General features: G+C 37.4%; 1 protein-coding gene across 2 annotated transcripts in view; it reads left to right on the top strand.

The window, feature by feature from the left end:
* The window catches only part of CPSF3 (cleavage and polyadenylation specific factor 3), a 43958-nt gene that overhangs the window by 5231 nt on the left and 19433 nt on the right, over positions 1 to 19294 (top strand). For both annotated transcript variants that reach the window (XM_022554141.3, XM_089923468.1), the window contains exons 2-11: positions 527 to 590; positions 1729 to 1826; positions 2443 to 2571; positions 3859 to 4036; positions 7065 to 7154; positions 8443 to 8593; positions 12108 to 12283; positions 13299 to 13457; positions 14399 to 14545; positions 17062 to 17214. In XM_022554141.3, coding sequence (XP_022409849.1) covers positions 527 to 590; positions 1729 to 1826; positions 2443 to 2571; positions 3859 to 4036; positions 7065 to 7154; positions 8443 to 8593; positions 12108 to 12283; positions 13299 to 13457; positions 14399 to 14545; positions 17062 to 17214 — 1345 coding nt within the window. The remainder of the gene's footprint in view (positions 1 to 526; positions 591 to 1728; positions 1827 to 2442; positions 2572 to 3858; positions 4037 to 7064; positions 7155 to 8442; positions 8594 to 12107; positions 12284 to 13298; positions 13458 to 14398; positions 14546 to 17061; positions 17215 to 19294) is intronic.

The raw sequence follows: 19294 nt of genomic DNA, 5'->3' as shown, positions 1-19294 counted from the left end.
TGGTATCAAATGTACTGAAACAACAGAAAGTAGAAGGAAAAGGGAATGAGATTCACAGGTAGGAATAAGATAAGTCTATTTAAATTTAAGCTATTTGGTAAATGCATATTTTCATCTTAAAGAAAATGAAAGAATTTTTAAGTGCTGATGGGTTTTTACTTAAGTGCTAATTCAAGAGTCTTATTAAATAATCTGAATCACTGCTAGTTTACATGTTGAATACATCACAGTTTAACCGTAACATTCAGAAGGTTGGATTTAACCTTTGGGCTTCTCAGATCTATACCAGCTTCTCTCACAATTTTAACAACTGAAAGATCCCTGAACTCCCAAAGGTCATTTTTCATCTTTTCCCACATTGATGCTGTTCTTTGCTATCTTTGTAACTTTGTGGAACTTTTATCTGCCTCAAGTGAGTGCTGGCATCAGATGGAACATAGTTTAAGTTGTAAAAAAGTTTGAATTTATTGGGCTTTATTTTGATTGTTTTTCAATCATTTTTATTTCTTCCTTTGAATGTTTACAGTGGAGCTGGGCAAGAAGTAGGAAGATCATGTATTATTCTGGAGTTCAAAGGAAGAAAAATAATGGTAATTATTATTTTGTAGTCCGGCTAACAGTATGTTTCTGTCTGCCTCGGGTGTTAGGTCTTTTCTAGCTCGGTAGTTTTTTCTAGCTCAGTAGTTATCTGTTTAGCTCCCAGAATAATGTCATAGTTGGTATAGGTCGTCTGTGTAAAATGTTAATGTGGAAAACTAGTATACCTTCCACTTAGTAATTTGACAAAACATAAAGTAAACTGAGAAAATATATTCTAAGTTTGTAAAATTGTCAACTGGATCTCCTGATCTTTTGTATCTTCAAAGTCCCTCTTCCATTCCTGAAGGTCTGGCCAACCTAACTGCCCCACCACCAGTGGGAGACCCCAAGAAACTGGCCACCTGAACACATGCAGAGCTCCAGCCACCCCCGTGTGGTGTGACAGTAGGGCCCTGGTCTGGCAGCTTAGGAACCTAAGTTAGCACTAGGATACCTGGCCTTGGGCAAGCCAGTCTCTCCTCAGCCCATTTCCTTGACTGAGAGGTAGAGGGACTAGAAGAGCTGGTCTCCGTGGTCCTCATTAGGAAGGCGGTGCAGTGGCTTATCGTGGTCCTTTGGTCCCATTCCTCTGTTTCTCCCACTCTTAAAAGAACGGGCGTATGGCAGACACGGTCATCTCTTTAGTCATTTATTGTATTAATTGATAGGATATGACCAAAATGAGGATATAACCCCTTAATGACTGACTCTTCAGATTTTGCCTTCTAATACTTAGATTGCCCTGATCAGGGAAGTTTCCAGTTTCTAATCATTGTCTTCTCACAATAGTCGCATCTGTAGTAGCGAATCTATAAACTTTAAAAATGTTCACCATTTCTGATATTAAAGTTCTTGAAAAAGAGTTCATTCGTTGTTATAGTGCCTACAAAAAGTAGCTGGAAAGAAGATGTCTTGTATTTTGTGTCCTATGACTCTGAATGTGAGCTACAGTTAAATTTGTTTGGAAAGTTAGAGGTAATGGCGTATTTGCCCATTTAATAAGAATTGCATTCCAAATGCTTCCCACATGTATAGAGTCCATCCTGATTATGTATGGTGTGATGGATCAGTTATAATTATTGTCTATTTGTTGAATGAATTTTAATATAATGTGGAGGAAATTATGATCTTTTTTTCTATTTCTTTCAGTTGGACTGTGGGATCCACCCAGGCCTAGAAGGAATGGATGCTCTTCCTTACATCGATTTAATTGACCCAGCTGAGATTGATCTCCTACTAATTAGTCAGTAAGGTTTTTTTCTTTATTAAGGACACTGTTTTTCAAGGACTTTTACCGTAAAGATCATTCTTTGCCAGATTTTAAGATTCTGGTGTTTTAAGAGTATTTTATACTAGGAATTATGTTGCAGACATCTAAGTCTAAGACAACACACCATATCATCCTCACAGGTGAGAGAAGGTTACTATGAAAAACTTACTTTCCCATCTCTAGAGTGAGAAGAAGGTAACATATGCCTTGGATCCTTGTGAAACTTAAGACCAAGAAAGCTCTTTTGCAGAATATATCCTGAGGCCACTGTGTTGTCACATTGTTCTGTGGGAACTTCACATATAAACAGTGACATGTTTCAACTTTATACGACTAAAGCGCTTGTTATAATTTTAGCTGTTGAGAATAGGTTTGGCTACATTTTGATGTTTAAAATATACTTTTAATATCCTTTTTTTACACTAGAACTAGATGCATTATTCCTTCCTTCTGTACATACCTATCCTTGGTGTTCTGAAAGTATCAGTATGTAATTGTTACATAAAACTTTTCTGTACAGTGAGTTTTATTACATAAAATACATGATGGATAATATTTTAAGAACTGACAGAAGCCCTTTGTTTCTTTTTAAGTTTCCATTTGGATCACTGTGGAGCTTTGCCCTGGTTTCTACAGAAGACAAGTTTCAAAGGAAGAACATTCATGACTCATGCCACAAAAGCTATTTATAGATGGCTTCTTTCAGATTATGTCAAAGTTAGGTAAATTACGTTTTTAGATTTATACATGCCCTTGGTTCTACACAATACATACGGTTCAAGATATAGACCATTTTGTGTTTTGAAATGAGATGTTTTCTTTCTGTTCACAAGGCTGTCATTAATTTAGTCATTCATCATAACAACTCATCAAATACCTATTGTGTCCCCAACACCTCCTTGGCCTTAAAGTCTTTATGTAGTTTTTGCATCCTTTTAAATCTTTGCAATGTAAGTGAGTTATAAGGTATGATAGCAATATTCTATAAATAGAATTTCATAATTTTATTAAAATTTAAAACAAAATACGTTTTACAATGCTGTATACTGAAATCTTTTTTTGGATGATTTGATCTAAGGAAATTGACTCTCTTAATTGAAAAAGTTCTCTGGGGAAGTTTTCTCCAGTTGCAAGAGGAAAATCTACTCCTTTACCAGAAAGTTTGAAGGATTTTTATGATACCTGTAGCACAAATGATTAGCCTTCAGAAGTTTACTGTTTATTATGTATATTCCAAGGGTAGCTAAGATGCGATTTGTTATTCTTCTATATAAATACAGAAGAATGGAACAGTTATCCTTAGTAATAATTATACTGGTTAACACTTAAAGCTTACCATGTGCCAGGCACAGCCCTCAGTTCTTAATATATGTTAACTCATTTAATCTTCATATCAACCTCATGATGTAGGTTCTGTCGTGAATCCCATTTTATAGATGATGAGACTGAGGCACAGAGAGGTTAGGTAATTTGCCTGGGATGGTCACAGTAAGAGACAAAGCTGGGATTTGGACCCAAGCAATCTGGCTCCAGAGTGTGTGTCCTTAACCCCTACTCTCTCCTGCTTTTTTGGAAGTAGGTTAGCATAATTTTCAGGAGACCAGTTATGTTAGACTTTCTAACACGACCTTTTCTCTTTTAGAGAAATCTTTTCACATCCCAGAGTGAAAAACTCTGCATGGTTCAATGTATGTGAGTGAGCTTATCTCGCAAGAGTGTTGGGGCAGGAAGAAAGGTTGAGAAGTACTAGCCTAAAGAGTACTTTGCCTTGATTTACTGTTTGTGCTTTGCTTAAAATCATGCTTTATAGCTACACACACTGAACATTTTTATTATAATAGCAGAGTAAAAAAAATACACAAAAGGTCCAAGAGATTCTAAATAGCATAATATGTACAATATAATTTTAAGAAATACGTGGATATGTCATCCACAGATAATTTCTTTGAGTTCAAAGACTTGTAAAATCTTACCATTAATTTTTGTTGTTGGCATCTTTAAAAATTTAGTAATATATCAGCAGACGACATGCTATATACTGAGACAGATTTGGAAGAGAGCATGGACAAAATTGAAACCATCAACTTTCATGAAGTGAAGGAAGTTGCAGGAATCAAGTTTTGGTGTTACCACGCAGGCCATGTCCTGGGAGCTGCCATGTTCATGATTGAGATCGCGGGCGTGAAGGTACGCTCTAGCTCGGGAATTTCCTGCTCACAAGAAATCAGTGCAGGGCTTTAAAGAATATTCCCTAAGACTAGCAAAGTGTCAAAACACTGAAACATAAGATAAAATTAAGTTGATACTTTTTCCTTGTAAATATCATAGTTCATACCCCCATGATAATAATTCTCTAATCATGATTAAGAAAAGAGAACGATAAGCATCTCAATAAAGTCCCCTCATGTTACCATAGGATTAATTCCTTTTCAGTGTCCCTAGAAAACTGAAAGCTCTTTAGGGAAGAGCCTTCTTTGTGGCTGCATGCATTTAACATTGAAATACGTTTTGGCATTCATGTCCTCTTGATATTCTGGGATTCACATATAAACCCCTAAAGAGGGTAGACTGCGTGAGTGAAAGAGGTTAATCAGAAAGGATCTTTCCAACCATCTTTGATGAAAAAGATTGATGGAAGTCTTGGAAAAACTTGAGAAAAATGTAGGTGGACTAATGGATTTCAGGACTCACTTGTGCACCAGTTCTCAACTCTGGCTGCACATTAGAATCACTTAGGAAGCTTTCTAAAATACAGGTGAAGGACTTCCCTGGTGGCGCAGTGGTTAAGAATCCGCCTGCCAATGCAGGGGACACGGGTTCCATCCCTGGTCCGTGAAGATCCCACGTGCCGCAGAGCAACTAAGCCCATGTGCCACAACTGCTGAGCCTGCGCTCTAAAGCCCGTGAGCTACAACTACTGAGTCCACGTGCCGCAACTACTGAAGCCCGTCCGCCTAGAGCCTGTGCTCCACAACAAGAGAAGCCACCACAATGAGAAGCCCGCGCACCGCAACGAAGAGTAGCCCCTGCTCGCCGCAACTAGAGAAAGCCACACGCAGCAACGAAGATCCAGCACAGCCAAAAATAAATAAAATTTTACAGAAATAAAATTTAAAAATAAAATACCAGTGAATCTGAGAGAATGACCTTGGCCTTTTATTTTTAAGCTCTCTGGGTGACTTTTTTTTTTTGGCCTCATGGCAAGGCTTGTGGGATCTTAGTTCTCCGACCAGGGATTGAACCCAGGCCCTCGGCAGTGAAAGCATGCAGTTCTAACCACTGGACTGCCAGGGAATTCCCTCTAGGTGATTCTTCTGTGCAACCAGAGTTGGGAACCAGTGCTATAGTGTTAATAGTGTTCTAAATTTTTTGTAGCTGCTCACTGTTTGAAATTTTTACACAATGACTTGTGCTGCGTACTGCTAAACCATTTATTCTTGCCGCTTGCTCAAAAGCACAGAAAATCAGAAGATAGCACAAATGCAAATCTAAAGTCACATTTCAAATTTGATGAAATTTGTTGGAGATAGGATTTTATCTTCTATCTAGATAGGTTTTCCATATACCTCAGTAGATTTCTTTCCTCATCATCATGACCTTTTTCTCTAAGATATTGAGCATATGTCTCAAGTTCATTAATATAGAGGTTATCTTTGTGGGCTGATTCTTGGAATATATTATTCCCATTAGTTAGGTTTAATAATTGAAACACTGGATGGTTTATGACTGAATTACTTTACACATTTTGAATCAGACACAAGCACTGCATCTAAATTCATCAATTATAGGCCACTTTTTTCTATTGAACCTCACTTTCAGGAATTTATGAGCTGAACTATTTACAATAGGCAGGACATGGAAGCAACCTAAGTGTCCCATCAACAGATGAATGGATAAAGAACATGTGGCACATATATACAATGGAATATTACTCAGCCATAAAAAGAAGCGAAATTGAGTTATCTGTAGTGAGATGGATGGATCTAGAGTCTGTCATACAGAGTGAAGTAAGAGAAAAACAAAAACCATATGCTAACACATATATATGGAATCTTAAACAAACAAACAAATGGTTCCGATGAACCTAGGGACAGGACAAGAATACAGACAGAGAGAATGGACTTGAGGACATGAGGGGGGGAACGGTAAGCTGGGACGAAGTGAGAGAGTAGCATGGACATATATACACCACCAAATGTAAAATAGATAGCTAGTGGGAAGCAGCTGCATAGCACAGGGAGATCAGCTCAGTGCCTTGTGACCTAGAGGGGTAGGATAGGGAGGGTGGGAGGGAGACACAAGAGGGAGGAGATATGGGGATATATGTATATGTATAGCTGATTCACTTTGTTATACAGCAGAAACTAACACACCATTGTAAAGTGATTATACTCCAATAAAGATGTTAAAAAAATAAACTTTGGCAAGAAGTGGCAAAAAAATAAAAACAAAGTGATCAGGGAAGCTGGTAGACTTACGAGTAATTTTATAATTGGTTTTACTTGAATGATCTGTTAGAAATGGCATGAAACTCCCATTACTTTCAGAATGTAAAGACTAATGGCAGAAGTGTAACACAGAGAGGATCTGAAGATATTGAAAGTAAAATGGAACTCAGTAATTGTCCTTTTAGATATTAATGGAGTATAAAGTCTTTTGACCAATAAAAAAAAATACTGCTGAGAGAAATTAAAGAAGACCTAAATAAATAGGTCTCTGAATTGGATGATCTCTACTTTCCTGTTCAGTGGATTGAAGCTACTCAAGAAGTACTTAGCAATTGCTTTTAAAAGATATCAGTTTGGGACTTCCCTGGTGGTCCAGTGGTAAAGAATCTGCCTTACAACACAGGGGACACGGGTTTGAGCCCTGGTCCGGGAAGATAACCACATGCCACGGAGCAACTAAGCCCGTGTGCCACAACTACTGAGCCTGTGCTCTGGAGCCCATGAGCCACAACTACTGAGCCCACGTGCTGCAACTACTGAAGCCTGCGCGCCTAGAGCCCATGCTCCACAACAAGAGAAGCCACCGCAGTGAGAAGCCTGTGCACCGCAAAGAAGAGTAGCCCTCGCTCGCTGCAACTAGAGAAAGCCCGCGTGCAGCAACAAAGATCCAACGCAGCCAGAAATAAATAAAAGAATTTATGAGCTAAAGAGAGTAGTAAAACGAAGCCTTCCAAAATCCTAACTTTCTGGCTTTATCTTTTTCACAGCTTTTGTACACAGGTGATTTCTCAAGACAAGAAGATAGACACTTAATGGCAGCTGAAATTCCTAATATTAAACCTGATATTCTTATCATTGTAAGTATTACTGCCCTGTACTGTAATTAGTGTAATGTAAGCAGAATTTTTCTAATGGGAAAAAATATCATCTCATTTTCATAATATATGATCAGATATAAATGTGTCTGGTTTTTTAGTATAAAAATTCATTTTGGGGCCTCTCTTTGTAGTGCAGCTCCACTTTCTTGCTGTAAATATATTAACTCGTCTAATATCAGAGATGATATGCTGTCTCCTGAATATTCTTGTCTAGGTTGTTTACCTCAAATTTCTCGAGTATCTTAAAAGGTTGTGTAGAATGGCACGGCCCCACTGTCTTTGCCATGGTAACTGTCTTTTGGCCTGTAGCACCTGCTAACTTTATGTGTATGTTCTACTGGGCTACTAGGTTACGAGTCTCAGAAAAATTTTAAAAATATTAACTGTACACGGAAGCTTTGGTGGAGAGGGGGTGATTGGTGAGGAGCAAATTAATAAATGTGCATTGGGCCTGTGGTTTATATAAGAATATCAAGGACAGTTAGTTCAAGGCAGAAGAGCTGTCTGTTTCTCCCTCACCACCTACGGCATCCCCCAGCTGCCCAAGAGTGAGGGACCGGTGCGTGTTGCTGTCCATGTGCAGTGTGTCATGAGCAAATTCAGTTGGCTCAGCTCACAGTATACTTGGCATATAAACTGACCTTAAATTAAAGGAAGTTTTTTTTAAACCCTCACGAATAAGAGTTATTTTCATTATATCTGGTACTGTAGAGCAGTGCTTCTCAAATTTTAATGTGCTTATGAATCATCTGGTGATGCTGTTAAAATACAGATTCTGATTATGGCTGGGCTGGGGCCTGAGATTCAGCACTGCCAATAAGCTCTTGGGGGTGCCAGCGCTGCTGGTCAGTGCACCACACAGAGTAAGGTCTAGGGGATATTCTTAAACAAAACTATAAGAAACAGTATCCATTTCTGATTTATAAGCTTTGACTTAACAGAGGTGGGAGAAATATCCTTTTCCCCAGCCATGGAAAGCAAAACGCTTTAAAAGAAAAATAAGGCATAACAAAATTATCTTGAGCAGGGAACATACATTTTTGGACTATTTCCTGATTCCATTTTCTAAAAAGTTCTTATTACTTGGATGTGAATTCTAACTTTTGTATCTGTTCTTTCCAACTAGTGTTCTAACAATATATGTTCGAGTAAATGGCATATTAATAGAGAAATAGGTCACTTTGCTTCTGCATTTCATTGATGTGTAACTTTTGTATTCTTTGAGAGTTATCGACCTTTGTCTCAACACTTCTGATATGTTCTTTAGGAATCTACTTACGGAACCCATATCCATGAGAAGCGAGAAGAGCGAGAGGCAAGGTTCTGTAACACTGTTCACGATATTGTGAACCGAGGGGGCAGAGGTCTCATTCCTGTCTTTGCTCTTGGAAGGGCTCAGGAGCTTCTCTTGATTTTAGGTATGCCTTTTCCTTTTTATTTGGGAGATTCTCAAAATCTTACAGTGCAGTTATATCAAGATAGTTGCATGTCCTTGGATAGGTCATTCTACCCTTTGGGGCTGCAGTTTCTGTATTTAAGAATAGGGACTTGGTGCCAGAAAGAGCCCAGAGCAATAGTGGGTCTCATACAGTGCTACTGGAATATGAATGGTGTACCATCAGCATCAGAAGTCTTAAAAATATGCTACCCTTTGACCCAGCAGTTCAACTTCTGGGAAATAAATACACAGAAAATTTTGTAAGTAAGACAATTCATAATTCTAAATATTTTTAAGTAAATATTATGTTAGTAAACATATTGTAGGAAAAAATCATGGTTCAGATGAGTCATTACGTATTTTTACGTAATATATTAAGTGGACCAAAAAAATAGGATCCAAAACTGTGAACGCTGATCCTAGTTAGGTAAAAAACACACAAATGACTGGAAAGACATTTAAAGATACCCAGATGTTAAATCTGGATAGTGAGAAAGTGGATGATTTCTTTTTCATTTTCTGCTTTTCTCCATTTTCCAAATACTTCAATGAGCATGTGTAACTTTTTGTAGTAAGAGGAACAGTGGGTGTCACTTTTTGCGTATATTTGTATTTAATGACCCTTTTTAACATTCTGTGATTATTTTCTGGGGAATACACTCTTCTTAAAGAATAACTGATAAGTGCCTCGTACGTATATAGCTTCAATGTCAAGAACTAGAAATGATCTTGAGCTCTTACTCTCAGTTCTTCTATCTGTATGATGACAGGGATAAGTAGTATCCCTGTTACACTGAAAAGGGAAACAAGGGAAAAAGAATAAATGACCTCAGATCAAAAGCAAATCTGAGAGAGACAGGACTTAGTAGAAGCTAAATTTTCTAAAGCCTAAGCCAGTCCGTTTTCTCTTGGTTCTTCTTTCAAACTGCAAGTCACATTTGTCGTTATAGAAGTCTTGAAATGGAAAGTCTCCATAACAAAGTAATCTGAGGAGCAGAAGAAATTAAGAGAGTGAAACCATGTTGTCACCATCAAATTGAGTTGCCCGATCTAGCAAATAAATATACAGGACACCAGTTGAATTTTAATTTCAGATAAATAATAATATTTTAGCCTAGGTATGTCAAATATTTAATATATATTATTATACTAAAAATCTTTTATTTGTCTGAAATTCAAGTTTAATTGGGCATTTGCTGTGTTTGTCTGAAAACCATACTATCAAGTATATTATGATTCCTTTTATGAGCCAGGACTGCCCTATACACTTGGTTGCTCCTTGTCCCTTAAATTCCCCTTGTAATGCGCTATGATAGAAAGAGGGTAACTGCGCGAGCCACTGGTTTCAGATCCCACCTACGATCTAACCATGTGACCCTGGGCAAGTTATTCAACTTTCTTTAACATTTAAAATTTTTTCTTAAAAATACACCCCAAAAAATAGGAGACTGTGATGTGATCATGGGATGTAACATACTTTGCAAGGTATTTGAGAAATCATGAGAGTATATATGAAAACATCGATACCATTAAAAATTTTAATTACATCTAAAAGAACATGAACAATTAAACCAGAGGGCAAAGCAGGAAATGTATTTGTAATATGCATGGCAGGAAAAGTCCCTGTCCTTATGTAGAGTTTTCACTTATAAATCAAGTGGAAAAAGAACATTCCCACACTTTTCAACCTTTATTAGCCTCAGCTTCCTAATCTATAAGATGGAAATAAATCTTCATAAATTTGTTTTGAAAATAGGAATAATATATGCAAATTGCATACTAGACATTTAATAAATTTCCTAAATGCAGGTGTACCTAGTAGAATGAATGATGTCCTGGCCATACTACCTTCATAATATTTTGGGATTTAATGAGGATTTTCAGCTAATTTTTCAGTGAAAACAAGCCTTCTTTTGAAGGTATGTTGCCCACTGTTTTCAGTAATTATCAGAAACTGGTTAGCAGTTTTCTAAAAATATAGTCACACAATAATGTGACTTTTTTGTGTTCAAAATCGGTTTTAACTCCTTTGGTGGTCCTGTCTCGTAATTAGTAAAGTCTAATTACAAAGTGTCTAATATCAGTAAGTCTATATGAAATATTAATAAAACATTTTATTTAAAACCATCACAGAATTTAGTGTCTCTCTGGAGTAATAAGTTATGGTCTGTTATTCAGCATCACCTTCTACCAGATTATTTTTAGAAGCCTCAACATTTGGGACTACGATCACAGCATTCTTTGTAGGTCACGCGTTAATACTTAGGGATAGGTTTTGTGAGAGGACTGCTACGGGCTGGGAGAAATACTTGCAAATGAGGCGACCGACAAGGGCTTAATTTCCAAAATATACAGACAGCTCATGCAAATCAATATCAAAAAAACCAACAACCCAACCCGATCAAAAAATGGGCAGAAGACCTAAATAGACATTTCTCCAAAGAAGACATACAGATGGCCAATAAGTACATGAAAAGATGCTCAACATTGCTAAATTATTAGAGGAATGCAAATCAAAACTACAGTGAGGTATCAACTCACACAGGTCAGAATGGCCATCAGCAAAAAGTCTACAAATAAATGCTGGAGAGGGTGTGGAGAAAAGGGAACCCTCCTTCACTGTTGGTGGGAATGTAAATTGGTGCAGCCACTATGGAGAACAGTATAGACGTTCCTTAAAAAACTAAAAATGGAGTTACCATATGATCCAGCAATCCCACTTCTGGACATATGTCTGGAGAAAACTCTAATTCTAAAAGATACATGCACCCCAGTGTTCATAGCAGCACTATTTATAATAGGCAAGACATGGAAGCAACCTAAATGTCCATTGACAGATGAATGGATAGAGAAGATGTGTATACACACAGCCATAAAAAAAGAATGAAATATTGCCATTTGCAGCAACATGGATGGACCTAGAGATGATCATACTAAGTGAAGTCAGTCAGACAAAGAAAGACAAATATCATATGATATCACTTATATGTGGAATCTGAAATATACAAATGAACTTATTTCCAAAACAGAAACAGAAACAGAATACAGACTTATGGTTACCAAAGGGGAAGAGTGGGGCGGGGGGATAACTTGGGAGTTTGGGACTAGCAGATACAAACTACTATATGTAAAATAGATAAACAACAAGGTTCTACTGTATAGCATAGGGAGCTGTATTCAATATCTTGTGATAAACTAGAATGGAAAAGAATATGTATATATATGTATAACTGAAGCACTTTGCTGTACACCAGAAACTAACACAACATTCTAAATTAACTATACTCCAATTAAAAAAAAAACAGAAGGAAAGAAAGAAAGAAGTTCTTGTTTTATAAGTTTAAGACCAGGCTAATTTTTCTTAACCTCTTTAAAATATAGTTATGTGCTTTATTTCTTGTCTGAATTTTAAAAAACTAATTGTACATGTCATTTATTATTTGAACTATTTACTCCACATAACAAAATATTTGTTTCTTGTCAAATCTCTCTAGATGAGTACTGGCAGAATCACCCAGAACTCCATGATATTCCCATATACTATGCATCGTCTTTGGCCAAGAAGTGTATGGCGGTGTACCAGACATATGTAAACGCCATGAATGACAAAATCCGCAAACAGATCAACATCAACAATCCCTTTGTTTTCAAACATATTAGTAACCTTAAGGTGAGTGCTTGTGAAGAAAGAAGGACAGATAATACTCAAGTAAGTCGTTAGTAGTAGGAGATGCCTGACGTTGATTCTGTGGCTGCATCCTTGCTGAAGTCTTACCTTTTCTGAAGCAGGCATCACTTTTCTGAGGGAAATCAAAAATTTAGCAACTGGCATTCTTTTTTGCTTAAACAAATATTGCCACTTGTTCCAAGTCTCTGCATGTTCTCAATATTTACTGTTGCTAAGTAACTTGGATTTCTCTGCCATAGAAATAAGAAGCCCTGATGAGAAAAATATCTGTTACATATTTTTTCTGTTCCTACTCAAACCTAATCATCTTTTTCATTAGCACTGCAGATTCCATATATGAAAATGTTCATGTTTATATTTCTAGAGCATTCAGTAAAATCTGACTTCCTTTAATTTAAAAAACGTTTCATTCGAACTAATGCTCTAATCATAATAAACATAATACCCCAAATAATTCAAGTAATAAGTGGTCTTCCAGTTATCAGTAGGCTCTGTTCATAAAGTATTATTTTTTAAGTTAATTGCTTAGGAATTAGAGCCAAGTTTTCCCTTGAAACAATGTTAAAGTTTTTAGTTAGATTTTCTGGCCAGCTCAAAATATTGATGAAGTGTACAAAGCCATCGTGAGTCTTCGGGGAAATTCTTTCAGAGTTCTCTCTTGGGTGGATAGAAACCCATTTGACTCTTCCTTTTACTTTCTGCCTGCCTGCCTGCTAGGCACTGAAAACGGTCCTAATTATCTTTTAGCTACCGTAGAAGGTTTTGAAGTCAATGTGAACTAATTGCTTTTTATCATTTTGTTTTCATTTCATTCCCAGCCTAAATCAACTGTTTAGGTACTTAGCAATTAGACTTAAAATGTTTATTAGTCTTGTCAAGGCCCTTCCAGTCCTGTGGTTAACCTTTTTACCTCACTTTTCGGTATTCTTTACAAATAAGGAATGCTTTGTCAAACCTTGGTATTTAACATGCTTTTACCATTCCTTTTCTTTCTCAGAGCATGGATCATTTTGATGACATTGGTCCCAGTGTTGTAATGGCCTCCCCAGGCATGATGCAGAGTGGCTTATCCAGAGAGCTCTTTGAAAGCTGGTGTACTGATAAGAGGAATGGCGTCATTATAGCGGGATACTGTGTAGAAGGGACGCTTGCCAAGGTCAGTCAGAGCCTGAGACCATCGTGTTCTTCCTAATCAAGGCTGCAGAGGTGGCAGTATCCTCCCAGGTTTTTCCATTGAAGTAGTTCTTTAAATAGTGCAGGTTTTGATTTTTAAAAATGAGGATGGCAGTAGGCAGCTGGAGATGTTCTTAAGGTTGAAGAGTGAGGTCCTCAGCTGAGTGGTTGGCACATGAAAGTTTGAGATGCACTCATCTGGTTGCAGTAAGAAAAAAAAAAGGAAGGGAATCTATTTGAGACAAACACATGGATAGCCTCATCTGATGAGAAAGAGGTTTACTAATAAGTGTTCTCTTGAAAAGCTGGAGAATGTGTTTGGGTTGATTGCCCATCTTACTCTTGATGTAAGGTGGTTGATATTAACTCTGAGGTATATAGACATTGATGTGCAAAACTTTAGAGAAAGTTTATGAATATTCCTGCATCACATTCTCTTATCTTTTATCGATAACTTCATTTTTTTAATACATTGTGATTCCCTGCTTTAATCATTTTTATTACATTACCTTACTCTGTAAGTCACTTAGACAGTGTTGGCTGTGTATCTAAAATAGATTTCCAGAATAGAAATACATCTGTCCTTTATACAAATCCTCTTACCTGGAAAGTGACTTTTTAGAGCAGATAGTTTGGGATACAAGTGTACCTTTCTAATCATAAGTTATAATTTTCACTTCGAGGATCCCAGGTATACCGAATTTTTGTTAATCTGCTTACTTTCCTGATTAAATGTTTGCTTGATAGAGAAAAGAAGTATTTGATATTTGCTACATCAATAGTGTCAGAATGCTTTTTGTGTTAAAGGTCCTAAATTAGTGTAAGACTTTATGACTGGGTGAAAAAGTAGAAAATGTACCTTTTCTTTTCTAATTAGAGAGTTTATGTGTTTTGTTTTGTTTACTTTTCTTTGTTTTTTAACAGCATATCATGTCTGAACCTGAAGAAATCACTACCATGTCCGGACAGAAGCTACCACTGAAAATGTCTGTGGATTACATTTCTTTCTCTGCTCACACAGATTACCAGCAAACCAGTGAATTTATTCGTGCTTTGAAACCGCCTCATGTGGTTAGTCTGTGAATTTGATTTTCAGCATTAAAGGCTGGAAGAGGCATGCCCAGCAGCAGCTGGTTCTCAGAGCAGACACTGCCTTCCTTACAGCAGCCAGTAGCGGTCTCAGCAGTGCCTTCACGTGCACTTGCATCTGACCTTTACCACTCCCCTTTGACTTAGGCAAGCTGTGCACTTCAGTCTTCTCCATTTTACATGGCATCTCTTACTCAGATCTACCAGCTCCAGTGTTCTTTCTGTTCTTTTCTGCTGCGTTCTTTGTTTTTTTCTGCTGCCTCCCCAATAACTTAAGAGCCCTGGCTTTGCAATGTGACTATTTTGAGTCCCAACTCCATCCCTTACTTGCTCTGTAGCCTTGGGCAAGTTACTTAACCTCTCCTTAGCTCATGTGTAAATAGGGATGATAATACCTCATAAAGTTATTGGGAGGACCAAATGAGAGCACATATATCTAAAGCACGTAATAGGGTGCCTGGCAAATGGGAAATACCTATTAATGTGGAGAGAGGAGAAAGGCAAGTCATAATAGTAAAAGCTAAAGATGCAGTTAGATATGAAATACATTACACAGCTCCTTACTAATGTGATTTGCTTATATTTTTAAGTTTTATGTAATTATTACAGTAGCAGTTATATTTTGGGGGGACTGGAGAGACTTAAGCTAAAAAAAAAAAGTATCTTAAATTAGAGGAACACTTATGGAACATGAGTCTAGAAAACAGATGAAGCAATGAAGTACCCTTTCTGATTGTAGCATGTATCAAAACTTCATTCCTTTTTATGGCTGAATAATATTGCATTGTCTGTATAGACCACGTTTTGTTTATTCACCTGTTGATGGACACTTGGGTAGTTTCCACCTTTTGGCCATTGTAAATAATGCTGCCGTGCACATTGGCATGTGACTATCTGTTTGAGTCCATTTTCAGTTCTTTGGGGTATATACCTAGGAGTGGAATTGCTGGATCATGGGCTAATTCTGTGTTTAACTCTTTGAGGAATCACCAAACTCTTTTCCATAGCAGTTACACCATTTTACATTCCCACCAGCAATGCACAAGGGTTCCAGTTCCCCATATTCTTGTCAGTTTGTTATTTTCCCTTTTTAAAATTGTCACCATACCAGTAAGGGTGAAGTAGTACCTCTTTGTAGTTTTGATTTTCATTTCCCTGGTGACGAACGATGCTGAGCATTTTGTGTGCCCTTTTGTTCGTTTTTTAGTTTTTTCTAGCATATAGTCCTCACAGGTAGTTACCATTGGCCCTTAATGAGCAGATTCTTTGGTGGAGAAAATCCCTCACCTACTTGGCTTTATAGCACGTCAGGTTTAGTTACAGTGTAGGCAGTTCATGGGTGCCTTCTGGTGTGTGTTGTTTATGGATATCCTCCCAGATTTTAAAGCTGTGCAGGAAAAGCTGTACTGCTCTCTCTCTGGAATCACCACCTCATCCTCAGTCCCATTTTGTTGCTCTCCAGACTCTGTCTCTGCCGTCAGTTTAAATTCCTGGATTGAATTTGATGCTTACCTTCCTCCAATAACCAAGTCAGCAAGTCTGTCCACACGATAAAATAACAGTAGTGTTGGTGGTAGTGGTAAAAATAATAGCTAGCATTTATCGAGTATTTACTGTGCGCCAGGCACTGTACTGGTGTTTTACATGTATCAAGTCGCTTACTTCTCACAACCAACAACTGTTTTGTAGAAGAGAAAACAGAGATGTTAAATAACTTGCCTAGAGTTACCCAGCTAGTAAGTGGCAGCGCCAAGATTTGTGTTACAGCAGCCAGGCCCCAGAGCTGGGGCTCGTCATCTCTAGGCCATATGCCTCTGCCTGGTGGTGACACTGGACAAGCTTCTGTCAGTCCAGGCAGGAAATCATCTACCAGTAGCCTATAGGTTAAGAATGATCTGTCTTGTAAAAAATAAGTTATGAAAATGAATTAGAAAGACTGGTAGCTAATGCAGTCGTTGTAAACACCTCTCTAAAACATGGTTTCATTTGGTTCTGGAATATTTTATATGATATTACTTTAACAAATAAAGTATCAGAAGTCATTTTTTTTCACATAAAAGGCTTATTTTGTTAGTCATATTAAGAAACCTAAAGAAAACCGTGAGCGTTTTCTGAGACAGTAGGAGTAGCAATAGTCGCGTACAAGAACCACATGCATTTAAAGCTGGTCACCTGGTCCAGGCCATTTCTAGTGTGAGTTCAGAAGCCTAGAAAAAGTACAGCTTTCATAAAGTTGTGTATCTCGATAGTGGCAAAAACTGGAACAGAAAAGAAGTTTCTTTACTCTCTCTTGAAGTAGTTCCACTTAAGGATCTTTTAAAGCCAAGTAGAATGAAAACGTCACACAAGTTTGATTGACTGGAGATCCTTAAAAGTAGTAAAGTTTAATAACTTCAAGTATATCTCCATTTCATATAATTAACTAATTCAGATAACAGCCATCATTAATCTGAACTAAGGATGCTTCCCTGTGCTCTTTTACAATTTACACTTTGTAGATTTTAGTCCATGGAGAACAAAATGAAATGGCCAGATTGAAAGCAGCCCTGATTCGAGAATATGAAGATAATGATGAAGTTCACATAGAGGTTCATAATCCTCGGAATACAGAAGCAGTGACCTTGAACTTCAGGGGGGAAAAACTAGCCAAGGTAAAAGGTTATGGTTTTTAATCCTGTCCATTCCAAATAGTTCCTAATCCCTTTAGGGAAATGTATACTTCTTAAGAATATCCAGCTTTTAATTAATCAAATAATGTGCTCAACGATGATTTCTGTCAATTTACTCAATATGCTGTAAGACCTTGATCCTTGTGCTTTTAGGCTTTTTCTGGTTCCACTAACTTGTTTTTCACATGGAAAATTTTCAAATAAATTAGATCTTCAGTCTGATGGCTTTTAATCCACATTCCCATTTACTTATCATACCCATGTTAGAGAGTAAACAAATGTCCATTACTGTTTTTTTTTTTCCATTACTGTTTTTCACTACATCCAATACAGTATTCTGTCTACCTCTTGGCATTCTCCCTCAGAATCTAAAAATAGACCCATATCTAAACATAATGTCTGTGGATATGATGGAATTTATAGATTTTTCTTTTCAAGAGTTAATCATTTTTGATGTTGAAATATAAGGTTTTCAGAATTTAAAAAAGAAATGGTTACAAAAAAAAAACCTTACCTGGGATTTTAGAGGGATGCTATAAGAAGTCTGCATTTTTACCTCCTGTTCATCAAACATCTTTTTAAGATACCTCTAAAGGAAACTTTTTAATTATCTGTCTGAAGTTTTATTTATTATTTTTTTAATATTTATTTGGCTGTATTGGGTCTTAGTTGCGGCACAGGGGCTCTTTGTTGTGGCACACGGGCTTCTCTCTAGTTGTGGTGCACAGGCTCAGTAGTTGCGGCGCACAGGATTACTTGTCCTGCAGCATGTGGGATCTTAGTTCCCCTACCAGGGATCAGACTGCGTCATCCCCTGCATTGAAAGGCAGATTCTTAACCACAGGACCACCAGGGAAGTCCTGTCTGAAGTTTTAAATATCAAACGTGTTAATGAGCAACTTTACAGAATTCTTTCAGTACATAATGAGCCAAATATGAGGAAGCTAATGGATGAATATCGTTTCTTGCAGTTGAATTTGAGGAAAATTTGCAAAACTTAGGATGTGAGCCTCTTCTTGCCAAAGAAGAGCAAATGGTTGTATTTACTCCTGAATCTTACTGTTCACAAAACTTTCCAGGGGCCAGTTTAATGGAAGAGATGTTATACCTGTAGAAAAATATATTCTATAGGTATAAGAATATTTACATTTGGGAATCTAGAACGGTACTTCCCAAACTCTACTGGTTGCAGTGTGGGGAGAAAAAGAAAGTTTTTCGGTCAATTGAGGAGAAGCCGAGTTGAACAAAATTAAGCTGAGTTTATAGCGAGACTTTGCAGAGTTTTTATTAGACCATTGTGCATTATAAATCCTCAAGAAATACAGTATACAGCATTTTAAAAAAATTTTTTTTCACATCTTTATTGGAGTATAAATGCTTTACAATGTTGTGTTAGTTTCTGCTGTATAACAAAGTGAAGCAACTATATGTATACATATATCCCCATATGCCCTCCCTCCTGCGTCTCCCTCCCACCCTCCCTATCCCACCCCTCTAGGTGATCACAAAGCACCTAGCTGATCTCCCTGTGCTATGTGACTGCTTCCAACTAGCTATGTATTTTACATTTGGTAGTGTATCTATGTCAATGCTCCCCTCTCTCTTCATCCCAGCTTCCCCTTCCCCCACCCCATTCGCTCAAGTGCATTCTCTACATCTTTGTCTTTATTCCTGCCCTGCCACTAGGTTCATCAGTTCCCCTTTTTTAAACGCCATATATATGCATTAGCATATGGTATTTGTTTTTCTCTTTCTGACATACTTCACTCTGTATGACAGATTCTCAGTCCATCCACCTCACTACAAATAATTTAATTTCTTTCCTTTTTATGGCTGAGCAATATTTCATTGTATATATGTGCCACATCTTCCTTATCCATTCATCTGTCAATGGACACTTAGGTTGCTTCCATGTCCTGGCTATTGTAAATAGTGCTGCAGTGAACATTGTGGTACGTATATCTTTTTGAATTATGGTTTTCTCAGGGTATATGCCCAGTAGTGGGATTGCTGGGTCATATGGTAGTTCTATTTTTAGTTTTTTAAGGAACCTCCATACTGT

The sequence above is a fragment of the Delphinapterus leucas genome, chromosome 13 (assembly GCF_059928025.1).
Source record: "Delphinapterus leucas isolate spDelLeu-1000000601 "Yukka" chromosome 13, BTC_Dleu_Yukka2, whole genome shotgun sequence".
Taxonomy (NCBI): domain Eukaryota; kingdom Metazoa; phylum Chordata; class Mammalia; order Artiodactyla; family Monodontidae; genus Delphinapterus; species Delphinapterus leucas.
The sequence above is the reverse complement of the archived record's forward strand: the minus strand, read 5'-3'. Positions and strand labels throughout refer to the sequence as shown.